Here is a 23,748-nt window from a genome sequence, read left to right on the forward strand (position 1 = left end):
GAGTTTGAAATTTGTCCCATAAAAATTGCTACTTTAACTCATCTTCCATAAAAGACAAGAGTATCCGGAATCTTCTTATAGAAAAGACAAGACAATATTCGGACTCTTCTCACAAAAAATAAAGGGTATTTTGGTAATTTCACATCATACATTAGTTTCTGTGTTCGATCTTAGAAATGTATTTATTTTGGGACGGAGGGAGTACGTCCGTTCAGGACAACAGGATGGCATACCGCGCGTACAGATCAAACTTCGGAACAGGCCGTATTAATACTAGATCAGACTTCGGAACAGGCCGTATTAATACTCCATTCGTCCTAAAATAAATGCAATTCTAGAACCGAGTATGCAAACCAATGTTATGTGTAAAATTACAAAAATACATTTTTTGTGATGAGTAGATGAGGTGTTAATTGTCTTTTATAAAAATGTTCTAAAAATTATCTTATCTTTTGTGGTAGGTAGGTCAAAGTTAATATTTTTATGAAACAAAATTTGAACCCTATAATTGCAATTATTTTAGAGTTGGAGGGAGTATTTCCAACTCTGAATCCCAGTCGGGTCAGGACGCGAAGGTCGGTGACTAGACCACCGACACGTGGGCCCTCCTCGACCCCTTTATAAGGCCCCCCAGGCCGATCATCACGCCATCGCGCAGCGTGATACCGTACAGCTCTTTCTACTCACGGTCACGTCCATCTGCTCGCCGCCTCCGCTGCTAGGGCGGCATCGCCGTCGCCGTCGTCTCGTCGGCGGGATGGCGAAGAGGAAGTCGCGGAAGGCGAAGGCGGCGCCGCCGAAGAAGGCTTCGAAGCTGGACACGGCGTTCGACTGCCCCTTCTGCAACAACAGGGCCAGCGTGGAGTGCACCATCGACCTCAAGCACCTGATCGCCGTGGTCTCGTGCGGCATCTGCAAGGAGTCCTACTCCACCTCCGCCAACGCGCTCACGGAGCCCATCGACGTCTACAGCGAGTGGATCGACGCCTGCGAGAGCGTCAACGAGGGCGTCGACACCCGCCGCCGCCGGAGCTGCGACGACGACGACGATTTCTGATCCTCCATCGCACTAGCTAGCACCAGTTATTACTAGCACCAGTTATTACTAGCTGCATGCAGGCGGTTAACGTGGGACATATGCAAGATCGATTAACTAGCTGCAGGCGGTTAACACGTGGGACATATGCAAGATCGATGTAGTTCTCAAGATTGTTTGCATGAGTTTTTAGTTGCGTTACACTGCCGTTTTTGTTTGCGTCAAGCTGTTCAGCAGAAATTGTACATCGATGGAGCAGGGATCAATGGATCGGAAGATGTTAGATGCAACCTTGAACATTGGTTCCTTCTTTGTTCTTGTTGTTTAATCTATATCTATATCTATACTTTTATTACTAAAACGAGTAAGATTTCCATCTAAATTTTTTTATTGATAGATGGGCCGTAGTCCATCTCGTATACGAGTTGGACTAATCCTCTCCATCCACGACTCGATTATATAAATCTCTACAAATTAACTCATGGGTACTAATATGTATCCGATACTTAGACCAACCATCATGAATAGTTATGCATAAAACAATTTGTAGTATAAATGGCCAAATGGATCGTGCCTTACGAATGGCTTATAGCTATACCTATTAGTTTTATATTATAATTTTTAAAAAATATTGGAACTAATATCATATTTTTTTGATTTAATTTAAAATAAATTAGTTTTAATTTGTAAATCTAATTAGATTTTTTAATTTTTTTAAAATATAAAACTATCTTAAAAATCACCCTAAAGATTAAATTTGCCCGGTTTTGATATTTAGATGGTCCTTGTTATCCAATTTTATAGAATTTTTGCGATAGTTCGAAGGTGTAAATTGATTTTTTCTCTATATTTTACAATATGTCACGTTAGCAGCATGCTCTAGGTGCATCTGTTGTTTTAGCAGAATTTTTTATGGACCTTTAGAGGTGCATGTTGTAGACTTGTCGTTGGTAATACAATACCACTCTAACCCGCTGCAGCAGCACACTATAGAATTGGGTTAAAATTATACAGTATATTCATTGTTCCAAATCCAACATCCATCTGGCCGCTGTAGCAACATCTGACTCTGTGCATGTCTGATTCTACTTGTAACTAGCGCAGCAGGATCGGTCATCACCTAGCGAAGTTAGAGAACTGAATCGCCACGCTTTTCCCCGACGCCATCATCGTCGCTGTCGTCGATGCTGCACTCGCCTCAGACGTTGATGGCTCGATGCATGGATGCCTGGACTGTCCCCCGGCCTGGCCAGTGGCCACGAGCCCACGAAGCTTCGTCGAACCATACGTGCTAGCTTGAGGTTGGCTTTTGTCGATCGATGCGGGGAGATTAATCCGCGGAACGCGATTGCTTTTGACCTCTCGGAAAGGGAAGATTGGCGTCGTCTGGAATAAATTATAAAAAATATAATTAGAGGATGGTTGCTGTAGTATCACTATAGCCAATAATCAATCAATTATCGTCATTAGATTCATCGCGAAAAGTTATATCCATCTGTGAAGAAGTTTTGCAAATAGAATTTATCTAGTACTTCATGTATCAAGATTCTCTTCTCGGCTTTCTGGTTCGGAATCAAGGAACCAAACGGGACCTAGAGCCAAGTCATCACTCGAGTCATCGAGGCATCGAGCTCTGCTCACCGCACACCGATCGAATCGCAGATGACGCAGCGCGGTGGTGGCGGCGGCACGGCTAGCATGCTCTCGCCGGTTGTCTCCCGGCACCTGCGCACCTACCGTGATTCGATCCGGACAGCCTCCGTCCCCGGCGGCCGGTGCAGGCCGGCGCTGCGGTTCTTCCCCGCGAGCAGCGACGCTGCGGCGGGAGAAGGGGCCTACTGCTGGTCGTCGAGCGCTAGCTCGGCCTCCAGTCCGGCCTTGGATGAGTCGGCTCGCTGCTCGCCCGTGTCCTTGTCCTTCTCCTCTGACGGCGACCTGTGCTTCTCCGGCTGCCCCGATGGCCTCGATGGAGCCGAGGAGCTCCGCGCCATCGCGCTGCGGATGGTCCACGACGGTTACATGAAGGGCCTCGTCCGAGCGTTCGGCGCCACCGGCGGCTCGTCGTCGGCGCACTGCGGAGGCCATGGCCCCGGCCCCGTCGAGCTCCTTCTGGGGAGCTGGTTCTCGGAGCTGGACGTGGAGTGGGTTCTCCACGCCAGGGAAGGAGACAAGCTGCGGCCGCACATGGAGGATGGCTGCGCCTCCCTCCTCGATCTGATGGAGAGCTGGATCAAAGCTCTCAAGACCATGGTGCAGGTGCTCTGCATCACGCAGCTGGAGCTACGCACCAAGTGGCCGGCCGCCGCCGGCGGCGTCAGGAAGGCCGTCAGGTACTTCCTCCTGCTGGCCACAGGGAAAGCGGCGGAGCGCGAGCAGGAGGCGGCCCAGCTCGTGCGGTTCGCGGAGGCGAGCGTCCTCAGGATGCTTGACTTCGTGGACGCCGTCGCCGACGCTGCTCTAAACGACGACCAGGCGGCGGCGGAGATGCTCCCGGGGATGCTGCAGGTGTACACCTGCGTCGTGGATGACTCGCCGGCCGTCCTGGCCCTGTTCAAAGAGGCGCTCGGCACCACATCCATGTTCGACGACATGAACGGCGTCTTCCTGCGGAAGAGGAGCAAGCTGAGCGACGCCGTGTGGAGCATGGTGGAGAAGGTCAGACCTTCCTTCATGGCGGACGACTGCTGGAGAGTCTCGCCGGCTGAGGCGGGTGGCGTCCACGAGGGCACCAGGCTGGAGAAAATTGTAAAAATGGAACTTGAAACAATGCGCTTCGCAAATTTGTCATTCCAAACATCATCATCGTAAAAATAGGACTCCAAACATCAACCGTTTGATTATACTGCCATTTGGTGTATTTTCTCTCTTTTCTTTTTTCTTTTTCATGTATTTGAGGTGTGTATTATCCCTTTTGCCCCTCAGTTTTTTTGCTGCAACACACGTCAGTTCGTTTCTTTTCCCGATCACATCTCTATCTCCTGTGTGTCGTCTTCTATCGCCTGCGAGCTAGGGCCGGCGCCATGGAGGAGCCCCGGCCCGAGAAGCCTGCACCGCCCCCCTGCCTCTTGCGCCGCAGTCGTGGCCGGCCTTAGCCCCGGGCTGAGCGAGCTCCTGGGCGGCGGCCTGCCTGCCCAGGCAACTGCAGCGCTAGCTAGCCTGCCTGCCGAGGCCGGGGCGGCGGCCTGCCTGCACGCCCAGTCGGCGGTGGCACCAGCCAGCCTGCCTGCCTGCCTGCCAGGGCGGCGGCGGCAGCCAGCCAAGCCTGCCCGTCAAGGCAGCAAGGCAGCAGGAGAAAAGTTTTAATCCATGAATGAGTGAAGGGTAAAAATGACATTATACACTCCAAATACATGAAAAAGAAAAAGAAAAGGGAGAAAATACATCAAATGGCAGTATAATCAAGTGGTTGATGTTTGGAGTCCTATTTTTACGATGATGATGTTTAGAATAGCAAATTTGCGAAGCGCATTGTTTCGAGTCCCATTTTTACAATTTTCTCACCAGGCTGATGATGAACTACGTGATGCTGCTATGGCGAAACGAAGGAGCGCTCAATTTGGTCCTCCAGGACCAGCAGCAGCGCTTCAGAATGTTCTTGTCAGAACATGATGATTACTGCTCAAGTTCAAGCTCGGTTGCCGACCTCATCAAGAACATGATCTCATCCTCGGAGAAGCAGCTCGAGAAGGCGTCCAATTTCATCTCCGACCCCGGATTGCGGTACATATTCTTGATGAACAATTGCAGCTTCATTTCAGAGAAGGTTTCATCCTTGCTCCTGCCGTTGTTTGAAGATTACAAGATTAAGAGGTCTAGAGGTTCCAGGGAGGGGGAAAGACTCCCCCCAATGGAGGATTGTGTTAGTCAGCCTAATCAAAGTATTCAGGCAAAAATAGAGAGGGATTCGAACCTGGATGGCCTTATCAAGATCCATAGCTTCATAGAAGCTTACCTCAATGCCTCTTGGGAGCCGGTGATGTCTTGCTTGTACCGTGACATCCCTCTCGGCTTCCTGAAATGTGGCGGGGCACTAGATAAACTAGTCTATCAACCTGAGCTCCCGCACGGGCTAATTATAATTAATATAAAAATAGAGTCAATAATTATAATTATCTATCTCACACCCTTTTCATCTATTAAATATTCTAACACATACTCTAAAACATATATTTATCATTATCTAGTCACAATAGATTTCACTTTGCATCACACCTCCATATGCATTCAAATACATATTTAGTTGAACTATTTGTTTGTGAATTGATATTCTTATCTCTTCCATCATACATGAATATATGGTGACATATATCGTGGATAGTATTTTTATATAAATAATAACAAAAATAATATATTAATAATGATATAATAGTACTTTAGAATTTTATATTGATGCATTTTAATATATTACTATAATTATATAATTTAGATTCAGATTTATGAGTAATTAAACTTGTAATAATAATGATATAATTGGATAATTTATATGCAAATTTAGGGTGGTATTTGTATTATTTTTATAATGGTATATGTGGATAATTTTCACAAATATTAGGGGTTACTTTATATTGTTTTTATAATGGCAGAGGTGGGTAATTTAGATACATGTTTAGGGGGATTATTTTAGTCTATTTTCATAATGGCAGAGGTGGGTAATTTATTAGGAAAGATAACGGATCCGATGTTTATTATAATTAGAGTAGTTGGATTGATGGCTGGATGTTTCTGATTTTTTTGAGAATTTATAGAATTTCTCTATTTTTTCAGAGTGTCCCCGTAGGATCCTAGGTGGCTTCATGTGAAAGCTCCAGAGGAGCCTCCAATTAGTAATAGTAAGATTTGAATTGGAATTCAAGAGAACATATGCCATGCAAAGGATGTGGAAGGTTGCAAACCCTGAGCTTAGGAAGAGATTGCGCGAAGCCGTCATTGAGAAAGTCATCTCAGGTTACAACAAGTACATGGCGGAGAGGACGGCGAGAGAAAAGGGCAACAGACCCCACACGAGCACTCCCCTTGAATTTGAGGAGCTGCTAGAAGAGTTGTTTGAAGGATGATTGTGTTGGTCGGTGCCACTGATATACGGGACCCACCGCGCTGGAGTCACATGTTAGCGGGGCAAGTCCCCTACAATACTGCAGAGGAGGCTCGTCCAGTGTATTGGTGACGAGACCGAGACCATCGGTTTCCTTGATGTATTATATACACATGAACACTTAAGAAGGAAAAACGGAAACAGTGACAAATTATGCATCAGACAACGTCCCTACTTGGAAAAATTCCATTTACATTCAGTAAGTTCATTGATTATTAACCACTTAAACAATTTACTGATTTAGTAAAGAAAGCCAATGACAAAACAGCTATGGATCATAACATGCCTTGGTCAGGTTAGCACCTAGTTCAAAGTGGCGCCAAATACTTGGGGTTCAAGAGGCCAAAAAGCTAAGCATCTCCAAGAGTTCCCTATCCCTCTTCCCCATCTTTATTTCTTTGGAAAAAAAGAAAAAAACTCTCTCCAATAGTTCCATATTCTAATTCCCCATCTCTTAACAATTGGCATATTGTCCATCTTTGTGCGTAAAGATACGCACTCCTCGGTGACTCCCGATCGGCTTCTCGCGGGTGATTTTTCGTCGCCGCCTCTTCTCCCGCCTTTCTTCGCGCCGCGCGAGGAGACCTCGTTCGCGCCATCGCCGACGAGGAAAACTGGCCGCCGCTGCCACAGGTAACTATGGATCCCATTCATCTTCTAGGTGGAGTGCATGCTGTTGTCCTGCGCCTAGCGGAGGGCCTGCTCCCTCCGCCCTGCCGCCCTGCACCGCTGCATGCCGCCCTGCACCAATTCCTATCAGCCATGGAGGCCGGCAAGTGGTGGATCAGAGAGGGATGCCAAGCCAATCAGGGAGGGGTGCCGATAAGACAGGAGAGAGGGACGCCGAGGGGTGCCGATCAGAGAGGGGCGGCGGACGGCAGGCTGCAGGCGCGGCGCGCGGAAAAACAGCGATAGAGCCACAATTTCTCTCTTTTTTTGAATTGGAAGTAAAAATAGGGTACTATTGGAGATGGATTTTTCTTTTGTCTCCCCATATCTATTTGGGGAGTTACCAAACAACAAATTTGGGGGAAAATATAGGGAACTCTTGGAGATGCTCTAAGACTTTATAAGATCTTAAAAGTCCTTCAACCACTGGACAACTCATCTGAAAGAAAACTACTCCGTACTGGAGAACTACAACCTCCGGTCATGTAAAAGATGACCATTCATTCAGCTGAAGCACATTAGCATGTAAGCCAAAAATCTTGCGTGAAACGTCATTTTTTTAATGACCCAAGAACAAAAATCAATCTTGATGAATCAAAATGGCCATTCATAAATCAACTTGCATCAGCCGTCTAGAACACTTTGACAAACTTTTCGAAAACCTCGGTACCACTAGTAGAGTACTACACTCTAAGATTTCAAGGGCCCCCGAGCGAACCCGACTTTATGGGCCCTTTAGACTAAATATTTTTTTATTTTGTAATACTAAACAGAAGATAATAATACTAATGATGTATATATAATTTTTTAAGAACAATGGTTACAGTACAAACTAAAAAAATGGAAAATAAAACGAGTATAATTACCTTAAATAATAAATAAGCTCCATAACTCGATCAATAATAATGCTTTATTCCTTCACAAAAAAACTCATTCGGGCATTTTTTTATGTAATATCATTAAGAATAATATCAAGATCAATGTTGTCAAGGTATCCTTCTCAATACTGCACCTACCTAAGCCATTCAATCTTTGTTATAACCTCAAATAATTTTTTCGTTGCTTCAAATATCTAACATTGCTAATAAATAAAATAAAGATTGAAATAGAATTACCATGCAGCGGCCAGCGGAGGTAGAGACGCAGGTGCCCAGGTGGCAGGTGCACGTGCCCAGGCAGCACGGGCTGCAGGGGCGGCAGGCCAGCAACGGCGCCGTCGCGCAGACTTTCATAGTTTCATCTGGCGTCTAATTAATCTCCTCCATCTCGTCCGGCGTCTGCCCATAGTCTCCTCTCTTGCGGGGCAGGCGGCGCGCGATCCATGTGGGGGACTCGGAGGCGGAGCGTCTGGTTTCAGCAAGCAGCCCTTTTCTTTCCTGCGACTTGGGCTTTTGTTTTTGACCAAACATCATGGTATGCAGTCTACTAGTACTAGACTACTAGTTACTGAAAATTTTGGGCCCCCTTCCTCCCTGGGCCCCGGCCGTCGCCTCCGCCGCATGGCCCCAGAGCCGGGCCTGAATATAGAGAACTCTTGGAGATGCTCTAAGACTTTATAAGATCTTAAAATCCTTCAACCACTGGACAACTCATCTGAAAGAAAACTACTCCGTACTGGAGAACTACAACCTCCGGTCATGTAAAAGATGACCATTCATTCAGCTGAAGCACATTAGCATGTAAGCCAAAAATCTTGCGTGAAACGTCATTTTTTTAATGACCCGAGAACAAAAATCAATCTTGATGAATCAAAATGGCCATTCATAAATCAACTTGCATCAGCCGTCTAGAACACTTTGACAAACTTTTCGAAAACCTCGGTACCACTAGTAGAGTACTACACTACACTACTACTAGTACAGTACTGCCGCTTCTAAATGTAGGAGTATTCCCGTACGCCACTCTGACTCCTCCTTGGGTCAGCAGCAGCTGCCCAAGACGAGTAGGCCTATACGATCTGGCACATGGGCCATGGACCTCTTTGTCCCGGCCGCAAAAGAAAAACCAGGCGTCTCACCAACCGGGATTTTTTCTTTTTTATATTTTTAAAAAATAAAAATTTCAAAAATATATGTCCGTTTTGAAATATTTCAAAAATACCCCCGTCGCCCCCCATAGGGCGACAGGCTCTAAGTGTAAATTTTTTTCAAATTTACAACGAGGTCCCTGAAAAAAGGGCATGTCGCACCCCCCACGGGCGACAGGGGGGCCTGTCGCCCCCCCTCTCGGGCGACCACTGGGCCCGGCCCACGGGCACGGCAGGGGGGCCTGTCGCCCCCCCTCGGGCGACCGGGGTAACCCCCTTATATAAGATCCAACCCCCCTTCCCTCCTCATTTGAGCCCGAAAATTCCACCAAAAATTCAGAAAAAAAGAGAGAGGTGAGGAGAAGGGAAGCGGCGAAGCCCTGCCGGATTCAGCACTTGTGATCTGCAGGTTAGTACATTTAGTTTATATTTTTTTCTATTTATGTACTACGCATTTAAGTAGGAGTAATTTAAGTAGGGTGAGTAATTTAATTTAATTAGTGCTATAGTAGAACCATTTAAGTAGGAGTTTAATGATACTTTAGTTTTAGTTACGTAGTAGTAAATTAGTTTAGAAAATTAGTACTACGCATTTATTATTACAATTGCAGTACTATTAGAGACATGTTTATAAATTAATTATGATTTAGAATATAATTTGGCATATGCAGTATAGAATTTGAGTGTCATCACGTAGTTATGAATAATTATACGTTGTAGTTGAATTTCATACTTAATTTTTACGGATTATTGAATAAGGTAGTGAAGTAAAGAGTATAACTCGATAAGTATTATGTGATATACAGATATGTCGAGCAAGATGCAGTTTCAAGTATTTTATGGTGACTACAATGTTATGTATGGGCCAAATGGAGTAGATCTTTTGCCTTTAAGTGCATATCTAGCCATAGATAAATCTCTGGAAAGGAGTTTTGGTTCCATATGTAAGTGGCTGCAGCGTGGGTTCCGTGTTGATCCGTTGACACATGTGATCACCGTCCAGTCTCTTGTTAATTGGGAGGTAGAAAGTGAATTATGAGAATTGATGATGATACACAGCACTGATGACTGGCAGAAGTACATGCAAGCAGCTCTAGAGCGTGGGTGGCCTCTGGCCATTCTTGTTCAAATCCGGGAGAAGACACAAAATGAAATCCAACATTGTGCAGATCAAGGAATTCCGAGTATTCGAAGAGAGACCAATTATGTTGAGCAAGATGAGTCAGAAGAGACAGAGAACCAAAACATGGGACCACAATGCCTTGCTGATGAGGGAGAGAGGATACATAGCATTGTGTACGAGATGGAGGCAGAAGACCAAACTGCAATAGAGATGGAAGAATATGAGGGCTCATCTGATGACGAGCAGTACTCATTGCCAAAAGAGTGGAAGGAGCATGGTTTTGGCAGTCATGTCGCAGAAGATGTACAAAATCAGGAGTGAGAGTACATAGGGAATGAGGTAGTGCAAGGTGCAACATATCCAAATATTGGAGCCGTAAAAGATGCTGTGAGACTATGGGCAATATCATTGAAACGAGAATTCAGAGTCGTAAAGTCTGGCAGTAAAGAATATGAGGTGAAGTGTGTGAATGATGGATGTCAATGGCGAGTACATGCATTCAAGGGAAAATGGAAGTCAAACTGGAAATGTTCCATTGTGACAGAGCACATTTATTTGCTGTAGGTCCGCGTGTGGTGGCGGCCTCGTGGAAGAATGACCTGTAGGCCCGTTTTGCCCTGGTTGACCGCGTGGAAGAAGTAGGTCCGATCAACCCGCACCAGCGAGCAGCAGGTCCTTCGAAGACCTGGTTCCTACAGTTTACAGTACGTATTCATTTCATATATAAATTTAATTGTTACAATTCACATGTTCCATGGACAGTTGAAACCATTAATCTTAATTGTTTATGCAGCCTGCCCTGTTGGCTGCGGATGCCGACGAGTACAGTGTGACCAGATCGCTGGAGGCGTACCTACTTTGGTTGTTTGGTTACATCATGTTCAACAACACTCATGGCAACTTGGTCGCTGTAAGAATCCAATGATATTAGGATGATTCGCTAGTTCACATACTCTCATGTATATCTTCCGACGTTCTAGCAGGTGTCCCTTTACATCTTGCGTCGTAATACCTCGAAATAATGTGAAATCTTTAAACTCTACTACTTTGGACAACACCATCTCTATCGTACCATCCGCTAACGGATCCAACTTCTTACTGGTAACAAGATGAGTCATGATATCAAGTATTATACTAGATTTTTTCGGTCCATGAAAATCCTCCACAATTGGAGGCAGCCATTGCCTTATGCTGCAATATCAATAAGGTACTTTCATAATTTTATTCTAATTCATAATTAATTTAAAAACAAGTCTGTAATAGTACTGAAATTGTAATACTAAACGAGTGTTCTAAAGCAACAAATCTAATTCAGCTAATCCGCTAATTAAATTAAATTTTTATACAATATCAATGGATTCATACGGAAGTTACCGGTAGATCACAAGTACGCAATTCGGCAGAGTTTCGCCGCTTTTCTTCTCCTCACCCCTATCTTTTTTCTTAAATTTTTAGGCTAAAATGACAAAGAGGATGGTGGCATATGGCGGCCAGTGCTTATATAGGGCAAAGGGGACCCTGTCGCCCCTCCAACGGGCGACAGGCCCCTGTCGCCCGTGGGGGGGGGGGGCGACAGGCTTTTTTTTTGCCAGGGACCTCATTGCGAATTTGAAGAAAAAAACACTTAGGGCCTGTCGCCCTATGAAAGACGACCGGGGGATATTTTTGAAATATTTCAAAACGGACATATATTTTTGAAATTTTTATTTTTTAAAAATATATAATAAAAAAAGCGCCACCAACCGGGGCCCCACGGCTCGGCTCGGCTCGGCTCGGCTCGACCAACTGGGCTTCCAAACGGCCGTGGCCACCTCCCCTCTCCACCCGCTCGGCCGCTCCGCCTTCCCCAAGACCCCAACTCCCCGAGCTCCGATCCGACCAACGCCGCCGTCTCGGCGCGCAGGGGAGGAAAACCGGCCGGCCGGCCCGCCCGCCGCCATGCCGAGCTCCCCGAAGGTCTTCTTCGCCTCCTCGACCCCCTCCTCGCGCCGCGCGGGGGCGCTGCGCCGGTTGCTCTCCTCGCCGGCCTTCTCCGTGGCCTGCCTCCTCTTCGGCCTCGCCGGCTTCCTCGCCGCCGCTCTCACCCTCTCCGCCTCCCCGCCCGCCGCGCGCAGCCGCTGCCCGGACTCCTCCCGCCCGCTCTCCGTCTCCGTCGCGTGGGACCGCCGCCCCGGGGATGTCTCTTCCGCGGGCTCCGCGGAGCTCCCGGCCCACCTCGCCACCGGATCGCGCGGCCGGCACAAGGTCATGGCCTTCGTCGGGATCTTCACCGGGTTCAGCTCCATCGGGCGCCGCCGCGCGCTGAGGCGGACGTGGCTCCCCGCGGATCGCCAGGGCCTACTTCGGTTAGTCGCCGGTATCACGGCTTGCTAGTTTGTTTTCGCTTCTGCTGATCGGGATCTAGCTGTTAGGAACTTAAACTGTTGATGGCGTTTGTTACTGCTACTTTGCTGCTGTTAGTAATGTGGTAGGATTTGTTGCAAACTTGTATTAATTGCTTATAAGAGTTGATTTGGTAGTTTCCATTTATTCATTTCTCTTATCTAGAAGTAACGGTGATCCACTCAAATATTCTGCTATTTCCAATTGGTTCTCAGTTTATCAAAAAGGCAAATGCTGATGATCTATATATATGAGAACTCCTGATAAATTATTTGCCAATATGAGATCGCTGTGTGGTAGTAGAATTGTCTATGATTGGTGATTATCCACTGTCTTTGATTTTTTATCATTGTTTTCCCTTTGGCGATGCTTTCTATCCCTTACAATGGTTGTTCTTTCTGTTCTCTGCATTGCAGATTGGAGGAAGCTACTGGTCTGGCATTCCGGTTCGTGATTGGGAAAAGCAACTCAAAGAACAAGATGGCTGTTCTTGACAGAGAAGTTGAAGAATTTGATGATTTTGTGCTTTTAGATATCGAGGAGGAGTATAGCAGGCTCCCATACAAAACGTAAGGAAACAGAGCTATTTGCGTACATATATGATTGCTCTATCTCAATTCAGGATGCTGATTTGTCTTATGTCTATAGGTTAGCCTTCTTTAAGGCTGCCTATGCATTGTATGATTCTGATTTCTATGTTAAAGCTGATGATGACATCTACCTGCGACCAGGTGAGTGACAATATCCCAATATCTCCTTTTAATAACTGCCTGATAGGCATCCTTCCTTTTGAAATGTTGATGCTTGCACTGGTTATTTCTCTTTGCGCAGATAGACTTTCCTTGCTTTTGGCTAAAGAGCGGTCACATCCACAAACATATATTGGATGCATGAAGAAGGGGCCAGTTTTCACTGATCCTAAGTTGAAATGGTTAGTTTTATTATTTAATGTTATAATGAGCTCCTCTTTTCAGAGTGTCTTTATTGGGAAACTGAATTGATCACCCTACTTGAGAAAAAGAAATGCCTAGAATATCATGCTAATTATGTGTAAAGTAGCCATGAACTGATGATTAGTCTGAACTTCCATAGTTGCATTCTTGGACCAAAACTTTTAATTCAATTCATTATGTTTCTGGATATCCAATCTTTCAGCTTGAAGTTAAATGTTTTTCTCCATTACTAACTGTTGTGATGTCTGGCTCTATAGGAAACCAGCCAGGAGCCCTTTTACTTGTCTGGGAGTTGTAGTCGATTTATTGGATAGTTTTGTTAATTAGGAAAGAAGATTTCGGCTAAGGACTTTGTTAGTTAGGTAGGAAACCAGCCAGGAGTTCTTTTACTTGTCTGGAAGTTGTAGTCGATTGATTGGATAGTTTTGCTAATTGGGAAAGAAGATTTCGGCTAAGGAGTTATTTGATTAGGAATGCTTGGTTAAATTAGAGCCCTAGGGGTGTTAAGTGTCCTAATTAAACTAGGAGGGGTTGGTGTGCTTACAGATCCTTCGTAGTTTGGTTGTGCCTGTGTGCACAACAGTTGCATTGTATTTGCACATAAAGCCCCCTTGGATGGCATCATTTAGATGAATTGCTTGGTTTATTTGCGGGTCATGCTCATAAGTGATAACTTATATATCTGGGGAATAATAAGACAATAACTAATTATGTTGGTTGGTTCTGTTCTTTTGAGAGATGCAGGTATGAGCCCCAATCCTTCTTACTTGGATCTGAATACTTCCTTCATGCATATGGGCCAATTTATGCTTTGTCAGCTGACGTGGTGGCTAGTTTGGTTGCCTTGAGAAACAACAGGTGAGTTGCAGTCAACATTCCCCCCATCTTATCATGAAACACAAAACGTTCTGTTCCATGTACTTTCTACTTGCACATTTTCTTAATCATACTCAGCAAATGTGGTGGTTTGTCTTACCAAATTAGTCTTTGCAACACATGCACTAACTTCTGGGAAACTGTACTGGCTGGTATAACTGGGATACATGTACTCAGTACTCACAATTATCGGTGTCGTGTCTGCTTAGAATTGAGACACAAATCTTGGTGTGGAGGCATTCCAGCTTATGCGATGGTCAAGTTAACTGTGGGATCGATCATGAACAGATTGGTAATAGTATATTGAAGTCAAAAACCCTGGAGCCTGCAGTAGAACTTCTACAGGAATAGCAAGTAAACTGACAATTTCAGCTTAAGATATACCAGAAGATGTTGTGAGACTCAGTTTCTCACGTGGTAGCATTATTGCATCACTTTTGAACCTCTGATCGATCCATTTTATCTGGTGGTTAGTGCTTACTAGATTCTTACATATGTTTTGTCCAGTTTCCGTATGTTCAGCAATGAGGATGTTACAATTGGATCCTGGATGCTTGCTATGAATGTCAACCATGAGAACACGCATGCACTTTGTGAGCCAGACTGCACAGAGTCCTCAATTGCTGTTTGGGATATTCCAAAATGCTCAGGTTAACTTCTTTTCATATTTCTAGATAGTGTAATTAGCAAAAATATGGACTTCAACTACATTTATACATTTTCTTGCCCCTTGCAAGTACTTGGCTAGCATGTACATTTTAACACTGCACATTATCTTTTATGAACTGTACATTTGAAGACCAAAAACAGTGAGCATCAGTAAACTAACCTGTAATGAGGTTCCACAGGTACTAGTTTCTAGTTCATAATAATGGTAAATAATTTTGAGAGATGTTTTTATGAGACTAGAAACTTTTGCTGATCTTCGTATCCTTTCTTGTTAAGCCTTTATCAGTACAAAATATGTATAGTCTATCATTGCAGACCATGCTGGGCCTTGCTAACATCCAAATCTATGACCAGGGCTATGCCATCCAGAGGTAAAAATGCTAGAGCTTCATCAAAGAAAAGAATGCACGGGTGGTCCAACCGTGGCAGCTGAGGTGTCGGAGTCTGATGACCGATGATTTCTTCATCCGAAACACGAACTGCATAGTTGACCTCTGCCCCTAAGACAATAGATGTGCTTGGAGTATTCATTGGATTCGTCAGGTACAATCATTGCGGGATCACTGTTCAAGAAACCTATACAGGCAGCGTCATAACCTAGCGCTGTAGCAAAGGCATCCTCGTTCAGCATTCTTGTCACAGCAGCCTTCATTGCTCTTCCTTTTTACAATGCAACCATGATGGTCGCTTGGAACGTCCATCCTGTCTCGTAGTAGAGAGGAATTTTGTTGTATAGAAATTGAAGAGAATGCATTGGCAATTGAATAGACCACACACACCTTCTGATGCTGCGACTATGACACTGGAAGTTAACGGTTCACACGCTTGATATCTGCCGATGTGATGCCAATGCTGAGTAGTCTACTTCCTCTGACCCCTAACTGGTGAGTAAGCAGACATTCTCATTCCACACTTCTGACAGTTTCCTCCCTTTGTTTTTGTATTGCGTGAGTAGTCTAATTTCAGGCGGTTAGGTAATTCGGTTGGGATATCAGATCAACTGAATCCCTTGTCATGGGGAGGAGTAATAATGTGTAACGTTATCTCCAGCTGTGTGGCATCGCCATCTGAGATTTGGATAAACATTAAATACGATGCCAAACTGATTGCGCTCTAGCTGTTTCTGATCTGAAGTCCAGCCAGTCCATAATAATTCAGGCCACTTGCATCAGCAGCAGCTTCGAATTTGCTCGGATGCATTGAAGTTGATTCTGACGCCGCGGCTCGGATTCATCAGTCAGACGGCTTTGAATCGTTGTCCGAACTTTTCAAAAAAAAAAAAAATCGTTGTCCGAGCACTGGAAGGTTGGCTGCTGCATCCATCAGCTCAGCGTATCTATCAGTTTGCAGTTTCCTTTTGGTCAGGACTCAGGATAGCGATAGTCATGGCTCGTTGGAGTCTTCTGCAGGGACCCCTGTCCGTCAGGGCCTCACGGGGTCTGACGAGTGACATGATGGTCTCTCTGACCCTGTCACCCTGAGACGAGGTTATCGTCAGGGTCGTCAGGGTTACTCCAGCAGCATAAGGAACACAAACTTTAACTAATAATTAGAGATATTAAATAAAGTCAGTTTGCAAAATTAACTCCACAATCTATGCGCTACTTCGCGAGATGGATCTAATGAGACATTTGACCGCACGATTAGAGGTTGGTTACTGTAGCATCACTGTAGTCAATCATCGATTAATTATCGTCATTAGATTCGTCGCGAAAAGTTACACCCATCCATAATAAAATTTTGAAAATAAATTTCGTTTAGTACTTCATTCAGGCAAAATTCTTTTTTGTGCTAGTGTCATACAGGGCAGGGTGTGGCTGCCGCCGGAGCTTTTTTTTCTTTTTTTCTCAAAAGCCCCGACCACATGCCCCCCGCACAGGCAAAGCCAAGCAAGCTGCCCCCGTAGCCGAGCGAAAGCGAGGCTCCTTGACACAAGGAAGACCCATGGCAGGAACGACAGAAGGAGAGCCTCTGAACCTATACCATTTCGATTTATTTGTGATTGAAAACCGGTGACAGGTTACAGCAAAGGAGGAACGACGAACATGTATAAAGATTGTTATGCCACATGCTGCCGCCGTTGCCGATCGAGACGCCTTTTCCTCTCCGGCAACGCAGACGCAGATAATTTAATAGTAATGATAAAAATAAAGTATTTTTAATGGGGTTGGGCCGGTCTTGGTGGTCCCCTCCTAGCTGTGGAGGATGGCCGGGCTGCAGTAGGCGCCGCTGAGCCAGCCGTCGGTGATCTGCTTGTAGGCGGCCTCGGTGAGGTGGATGCCGTCCCAGCTGAGGTGCGCCGCCGGGTTGGAGCACGCCGCCGCGCCCGACATCCCGCACCGCGCACTGTTCTGGTAGTTGAACTTGCCGGCGCCGGCGCCGCAGCACGTCTGGAACGCCGTGCTGAAGCCTGCACGCACAGCCAGCCACCAGAAACCCCGGCGAGGAAGAAAAAAAAAGAGAGAGTCAGACCAGAGCTTGGAGATCGCGACGGCACGGGCATCCCCATGGTTCAGTTCGCACGTGTTGGTTGGGGGAGCGAAGCAAGCATGGCCGCGGCTCGGGGACACCGGGCCGGCGCGCCCGCCATCGCCGTCCCATGATTGGGGGGCCTCGCCGGCGCGAGATCCCGGCGCCTAAACAAATGCGCCGTCACGACTCACGAGCGTGAACCCCCAATTGTTTTTGTGTATTCGCCGCCCCGGCGCACGACACGCCCACGTTGCCACCCGCGCGCGGCGCACGAGCAGCGCGGCAGCATCGGGCATGTCGTCCCGTCGCGGCAGCAGAGAGCAGACAGAGCAGGGCAGCTCTGACCCATGTCGTGCACATGGCATGGACGCGCTGCCGCTGCCGCCCGTGCAGCACGGGGTTTCAACGCGGGATTCCCATATTCCCCTATCCGGACGGACGCCAAACGCGTCGGGGACTGACTGCCAGGACGGCGCATTCAAGACATGCTGGCTCTGTGACTCTGCCACGGGGGTGGGCCGCCGGAAGAGCCAAGCGCGCCGCTCGAAGGCCACCGGAAGCCGCCAAGCCGGCAGTCGTCACTCGTCACGGATGCTCGAGGTGCGTGACAACTCGGCCGCGCCCGTCCTGGCGTTGCGTTCCCGTCAGCAATCCCCATCCGACCACACACATGCGCGTCGGCATGCGCGTCAGAGCGGCATGAGAGCTCAACGGGTACGGCTGCCATGGCGGCGGCGAGGAGCGAGCGAGGAGAAAGAAACGGGTAGGGGAGCTCACCGTAGCTGCCGGGGCTCCTGACCATGTCGTAGACGCCGGAGTAGAAGTCGGCGTACATGATGCGGGCGGAGGGGTACTTGGCCTGGAGGCTGGCGATCTGGGCCTTGAGCTGGTTGTTGTGGTTCGTGGAGAGGTCGTTGAACTTCTTGAGGCAGCCGAGGCCGTCGTAGTCGCCGCTGTTGGAGGTGCCGTAGAGGGTGAGGTAGATGGGGAAGCAGCCGATGGGGAGCACCCCGGGCACCACCACGTCCTTCGCCCCCAGCGCCACCAGCTTCTCCACGCCGGCGGCGATGGTGCTCACGATCTGCGGCGTGTACGTGCTCGCCTGGTCGGTGTTGTAGTTGCCGAAGAGCATGGCGTTGTAGTCGTTGCCGCCGAACTCGCCGAACACGAACAGGGAGTTGGCCAGGTAGCTCTTGCAGTCTGGTGATTTGACGAATTGGAAAAGAGATCGCTGGCTCGTCAGGGCAGGGGCCCAAGGAAAGTAAAGGCTTTGGCATGGCGGCAGCAGGGGAGGAGAGCATGGGGAGCAAGAAAGAAGCGACAGGCTTTCAGAAATTGAAGTCGGGCGCGTTGATGGCCGCGCGCCGGTGACTAGTACTCACCCTGTCCGCAGACGGAGGAGGCGATCTGCTGGAACCACTGGAGCTGGAAGCTGATGGGCCCGTTGTTCCAGATCTTGTCGGAGAGCCCCAGCGAGCGGAAGAAGGGCGCGTCCATGGCGGTGGCGCCGGTGATCGCCATGTTGGCGCCCTTCTTGAAGTCCGCCGACGTCGACTTGGACGGCGGCAGGAACGGCAGCCCGAACTTGGTGCCTGCGTCGTTCGTTCGTTCCCGGGGGAAGAAGAAGAAGAAGCCGCCGTCAGCACCCACCCAAACCACATCATCAGAGAGTCAGCTAGCCAGAGCAAGAGGGCGAGAGCGTGCACGCACTGAGGAAGTCGACGATGACGCGGCCGTCGCAGCAGCGGCAGGTGGGCGTGCCGAAGTAGGTCTCGCCGTAGGGCGGCTGCGTGAAGGTGATCTGCGACGGCTTCCCGTTGGTGCAGAGGTTCCCGGTGTCGGTGATGGAGTCGCCGAAGTTGAAGAAGGCATTGTACTTCTGCGCCGCCGCCGCCGCCGCCCACGACGCGCACAGCAGCGCCGCCAGCGCCGCCGCCACCCTCATCCTCATGCTGCCCACGCAATCCAAACACCGGCACCTCAGCTCGGAGCTTCGGAACAGAGCGAGCCTCAGTGAGAGCAGAGCAGGGCGCTTGCACGAAACGGCCTGCCCGGAGCCATCTTTTTATAGCCTCGGCCTCGTGAGCCCGGGCGCCTTTCGCCTCGTCTCGCCAAAACTTTTGCCTCCCGCGCCGCCGGCCTGGCGCGCGTACAGGTGTGCCGTATGCCATGCCCTCCTCCACCTTTCCACGCCGGGGCGGCATCCGGCGACCCCTGCCCCGTCCGGAACCGGGTCCCACACCACCGCCGTCCAATCGGCATCGGACGGTCCGGATCACGCTCCAACGGGCAAATCACGCTTCGCGGCGTGATCCGAACCGTCTGTGCTCCATCAACCTAATCACATGTCGTTTAAGAAAACGGGCACCGACGCGCCCGTTCCGTTCCGGCGGTTGCTTAGCCCGGGCAGGCACCCTCTCCGGCAAGAAGGTGCCAGGAGGATTAGCTCATTTCCATGTGATCTTGTGGGGAGCTTTTAACTCCCTTTTATTTCTGGTGGATGGATCAATGATGGGGCGATGGGTGCCGGTGCGAGGGCGAGGGCCAATTAGGCGCGGGTCTTGGAAGAATCATTGCGAGAGGGGGAGCGTTTTCCAGCCAGCTAATCGGCGATCAGCCCGCCCGCCGGCGGCCGCGGCGAGTCCCGTGCGTGCCGGGAAGGGCTTGCTTGCTCCCTTTTTCTTCCTCCGAAAATCCCCGTCGTCGCCTCCCTTTGGGTTGGTAGGTTACTTTCAGTTTCAGACTTTTCACGGCGGCAGGAGGAGGAAGAAAGGAGGAGTTCATTCAGGATTTCAGGTCTGGAGTAGGGTTGGCAACGGGTACCTGAAACCCGAAACCCGATGGGTTTTTATTCCATTAGGGCACGGGTCTGGATCAATTTTTAAACCCGCGGGTTTGTTAATGGGTGAGAAGCCAGACCCATCGGGTTTGCGGGCACGGGTCTGGGACTAGCGTACCCGAACCAGTAAACCCGTGGGTTTTTCCAACCCGGTTGAATAAATACAAAAGCAGCCTATAGTACCTAAATCGGTCTGGCCCATTTAGTCTATCAACCCATTACCGCCCATGTATAAGAGCAGTCCGTGCACTTCAAACCCTAACCTTATCTCACTCTCATCCCCCTCCCCCGATTCATCCCCTAGCGGCGGCGGCGGCGCATCGGCCCCGCAGACCTCAGCCCGTGCAGCGCCGACCACCCCGCCCCAATCCTGCACCCGCACGACCGCAGCTCCCGGCCATCCCAGCCACCCTCTCCCTGTCTCTCTCCAAGATCCAGCTGCCGGTCTTCAGCCAGCCTCCATGGCACTGCTCTCCAGCTGCATCTAGGCTGCATCGAGTCCGCGGCCGCGAGTGCGCTTTTGCCGCACGCCCGACGCTCAACTAGCCGGGGGCTCAGCAGCCAGCTCTCCACCCCTCAATCTCCGCCGCGCTCGTCCAAAGCGACGGAGTTCAACCACACTTCCTTGCATACGCCTGAGCGTGGAAAGAAGACTACGTCTCTCTCTCTCGATTTGTGGATCTGGCCGGACTAACATGTTTTTCTTATGCAGGAGCTTGCGTGGTTCAAGAACTCCTGCGTCGATGTTCTTTTGGTGCAACCTTTAAGCAACAAGTAGTAAATCAAGAGCCATAAGTGCAAGGAACAATTGATGTCCCTCCCCCCGATTAAACTGTGATTTATCAATTGTAACTTGTAGTGCTGCTCTCTTTTGCTGGCTGCTAGTAATATATGAGCATATGACTTTGTTTTTGTGATATATATGGGCATATGGCCTTGATTTTGTGATTTTGTGAATGCCGCCATGGCGCAGTGGTGAACCTACCGTTGTCGGGCACGGGCGACCCGCGGGTCGCTCGTGACCCACGCGGGCACGGGTTTGGGCAAAAATTCGTGCCCGTGACGGGTCGTGGGTTTTTTAGCGGGCGGGTTTTATGTTCGCGGGCACGGGTCTGGGCTGGCAAAACCCAGCGGGTTTTGTGCCCGTTGCCAACCCTAGTCTGGAGGCCGCAGGTGGCAGCAGATAGACGTGAGCGACCGGCACCCGTCTCTCCCTTCGCCTAGCTAGCTTGTTGCTTGTGCGCCCTGGGCTGCTGCTTTCTTCCTTTGCACCTGTAAAGGAGTGGCTACGCATGGGCCCCGGCCGGTTCCAGGAAGCTGAGCACGAGGTGTCCCTGATAGCTAATTATAAATTAATTATGCTTAAAAGATTTATCTTGTGCTAATTAGTTAGACTGTGTAATTAATTATTTTTCAACTGTCTCATGTATGTGTCCGAAAATTCGATTCAACGTACTATAGAATTTTTTTTTTGGGACTAAACACCCCCTAGCGAGAAATAAAGCTCTCTCCTTTGTTCCTGGTACCTGTTTGTATCTTTCTTGCTCTCGCCGGTGAAAGGCCAGGCCAGGTAGCTGATGTGCAGTTGCTACAGTGTCCGTGACGCTGCGCTAGCTGCAAGTCTGCAACCAGCCCGCTCGCTGATTGCATCGCATTGATTTCCGATCGGGTTTCGTGGCGTTGTTTGTCCGTGTGATTCTTCTTGCAAGTGTGTCTCCGAATCGAGAGGTCACGCTTGCGATGGAATCTTGTTAATTTGGAGTACTAAATGAAGTCTATTTACAAAATTTTTTACAAGATGGGTTGTAAATCGCGAGACGAATCTAATGATGCTAATTAATCCATGATTAATAAATAATTAGCAGATGGTTACTGTAACTTCACTGTTGCAAATCATAGATTAAGTAGGTTCATTAGATTCGTCTCGCGATTTACAGCCCATCCATACAAAAAGTTTTGTAAATAGACTTCATTTAGTACTCCATACATGTGTCGAAATATTCGATGTGATGTTTTTTTTTGTGTTTACGGGATTTATGGGGTGGAAACTAAACACCCTTACTTTAACTCGCAAAGTACTGCACTTTGTGCTGTGTCAGTGGGTGCCAACACAACGGCTTAACTGGGTGGCTAGCTAGGGCCACCCCTTCACCAAGATCGCCACACTACCATTAACCCAAAACCTCATGTTTGTTTTTTTGCTTTTTTTCCCCCTAAAGATCAAACCATCTGGTGTGGTTCTGCTTTGAAGCATGTATAGGCATCATCGGCGCAGCGAGTGTTGAGTAGCACTTGGATGGCGGATAAGAAAGTGATGGAACACAACACAACTACTCAAAGCCCAACCCAGGCCACTTTGGTGAGAGCACACACGGCAGGAACCAACAGCTAGCACCCCACTAGGATTCGGGGCCTACATACAGTATATACACACACTCATCACAGTGTCAGTGATCACTGATCACGCTTTGGCTGCCAATGCAACTTGGTGGTTACAAAAGCCACGACCCGTTAGTAGGGAGGAGGGTCGCTGTCTCGTCGGGCGACTAGACAACCGGAAATCCAATTCGGCACGCAAGCGTCAGCAAGCGTCCGAGCGCTCGGTTCCGACCGTCCGAGTTGCCCTCCCACGTGCGTGGGTTCTACCATGTAGCTTATCCGGTTTTCCTACCATCCGAATATCAACTGCTTTCAATTTACTCTTTATTTCTCCTTCTTTATCTCTCCTTTTTGTTTGACTTGTCTCATCAGTTTCTATCCTATTTTTTTTCTTTTTTATATCCTTCACATTGGGTAGCTGCTGCGCCACCTAATTGCTACGAGCCATACACCACGGGCACGGCGAGCAGCACGTAGGAGCCGGAGTGCTCATTATTTTCTTTCCTTTTTCCTTTTATTTCTCCTTCCAAAATGTTGGCGAAACGGATACATAACTTTGTTATTACTTTTGGCCTCTTTTCCACATAAGTTATATATATATATATAATTATTTTGCTTCTTTTGCATAAGTTATATCAATATTTCTTTCATTCCGAGAATTATCTGTTTTCACAGTTTTTTCTCTTCAAATTTGTTTTGCAACAAAGTTTGATGGACATGTTAATTATACTATTCTTCTGATAAAAGTTGTACATAAAATTTTTTATATAATTATTTTGTTTCTTTTACATAAGTTATATAAATATTTCTTTCCTTTTGAGAATTATCTGTTTTCACATTTTTTCTCATCAATTTTTTTTTGCAAAAAAGTTTGATGGGCATATTAATTATATGATTCTTCTGATAAGTTATATATATAATTTTATCATATAAACATATGCAGTTATGTATATAAGCTTGATATATAAATGTTTCAGTATTATTATTTATGTATGTCGGTACCCCAGGACTGGGGTACCCCTTCTTCCTGTGATTAGGCAATAGCCTTGTAGTTATTCTTAACTACATCCAGCAGCCGGACCCCTGCGGTCCGGAGCCCTGCTCACCCGACAACGGTCTCGGACCCGTCCCCTGGTTGGGAAAGGTCCGGGAGCATCACGTGTTCCGGGAGAAGCTGGCGCTCAGGCCGAACGGCCGGAAGCTCCGGACCTCCCGAAGGGGTCCGGATTCCC

General features: G+C 48.0%; 4 protein-coding genes across 4 annotated transcripts; 3 read left to right on the forward strand and 1 right to left on the reverse strand.

Moving 5' to 3' along the window:
• The first annotated feature begins 743 nt into the window (after positions 1–743).
• On the forward strand, positions 744–1,057 carry LOC120670488 (transcription elongation factor 1 homolog). Its single transcript, XM_039950594.1, has one exon. It carries the CDS (start codon positions 758–760, stop codon positions 1,055–1,057), a length of 300 nt encoding a protein of 99 aa, XP_039806528.1. The 5' UTR covers positions 744–757.
• A 1,444-nt stretch (positions 1,058–2,501) lies between these two features.
• On the forward strand, positions 2,502–6,289 carry LOC120670489. Its single transcript, XM_039950595.1, has 4 exons — positions 2,502–3,840; positions 3,959–3,977; positions 4,515–5,132; positions 5,839–6,289. Exons 1-4 carry the CDS (start codon positions 2,699–2,701, stop codon positions 6,088–6,090), a joined length of 2,031 nt encoding a protein of 676 aa, XP_039806529.1. The 5' UTR covers positions 2,502–2,698; the 3' UTR covers positions 6,091–6,289.
• A 5,476-nt stretch (positions 6,290–11,765) lies between these two features.
• On the forward strand, positions 11,766–15,657 carry LOC120669522 (probable beta-1,3-galactosyltransferase 14). The gene is made up of 7 exons (XM_039949257.1): positions 11,766–12,291; positions 12,745–12,897; positions 12,977–13,059; positions 13,160–13,259; positions 14,026–14,139; positions 14,665–14,807; positions 15,181–15,657. Exons 1-7 carry the CDS (start codon positions 11,885–11,887, stop codon positions 15,282–15,284), a joined length of 1,104 nt encoding a protein of 367 aa, XP_039805191.1. The 5' UTR covers positions 11,766–11,884; the 3' UTR covers positions 15,285–15,657.
• Positions 15,658–16,791: 1,134 nt separating this feature from the next.
• LOC120669523 (GDSL esterase/lipase At5g45910-like) lies at positions 16,792–19,452 on the reverse strand. The gene is made up of 4 exons (XM_039949258.1): positions 19,009–19,452; positions 18,681–18,890; positions 18,076–18,498; positions 16,792–17,236 (listed from the first exon to the last, which is right to left on the reverse strand). The coding sequence occupies exons 1-4, from the start codon at positions 19,247–19,249 to the stop codon at positions 17,019–17,021; spliced, it is 1,092 nt and encodes a 363-aa protein (XP_039805192.1). The 5' UTR covers positions 19,250–19,452; the 3' UTR covers positions 16,792–17,018.
• Between the last annotated feature and the right edge of the window lie 4,296 nt (positions 19,453–23,748).

Source organism: Panicum virgatum, chromosome 4N, assembly GCF_016808335.1.
Source record: "Panicum virgatum strain AP13 chromosome 4N, P.virgatum_v5, whole genome shotgun sequence".
Lineage (NCBI taxonomy): Eukaryota > Viridiplantae > Streptophyta > Magnoliopsida > Poales > Poaceae > Panicum > Panicum virgatum.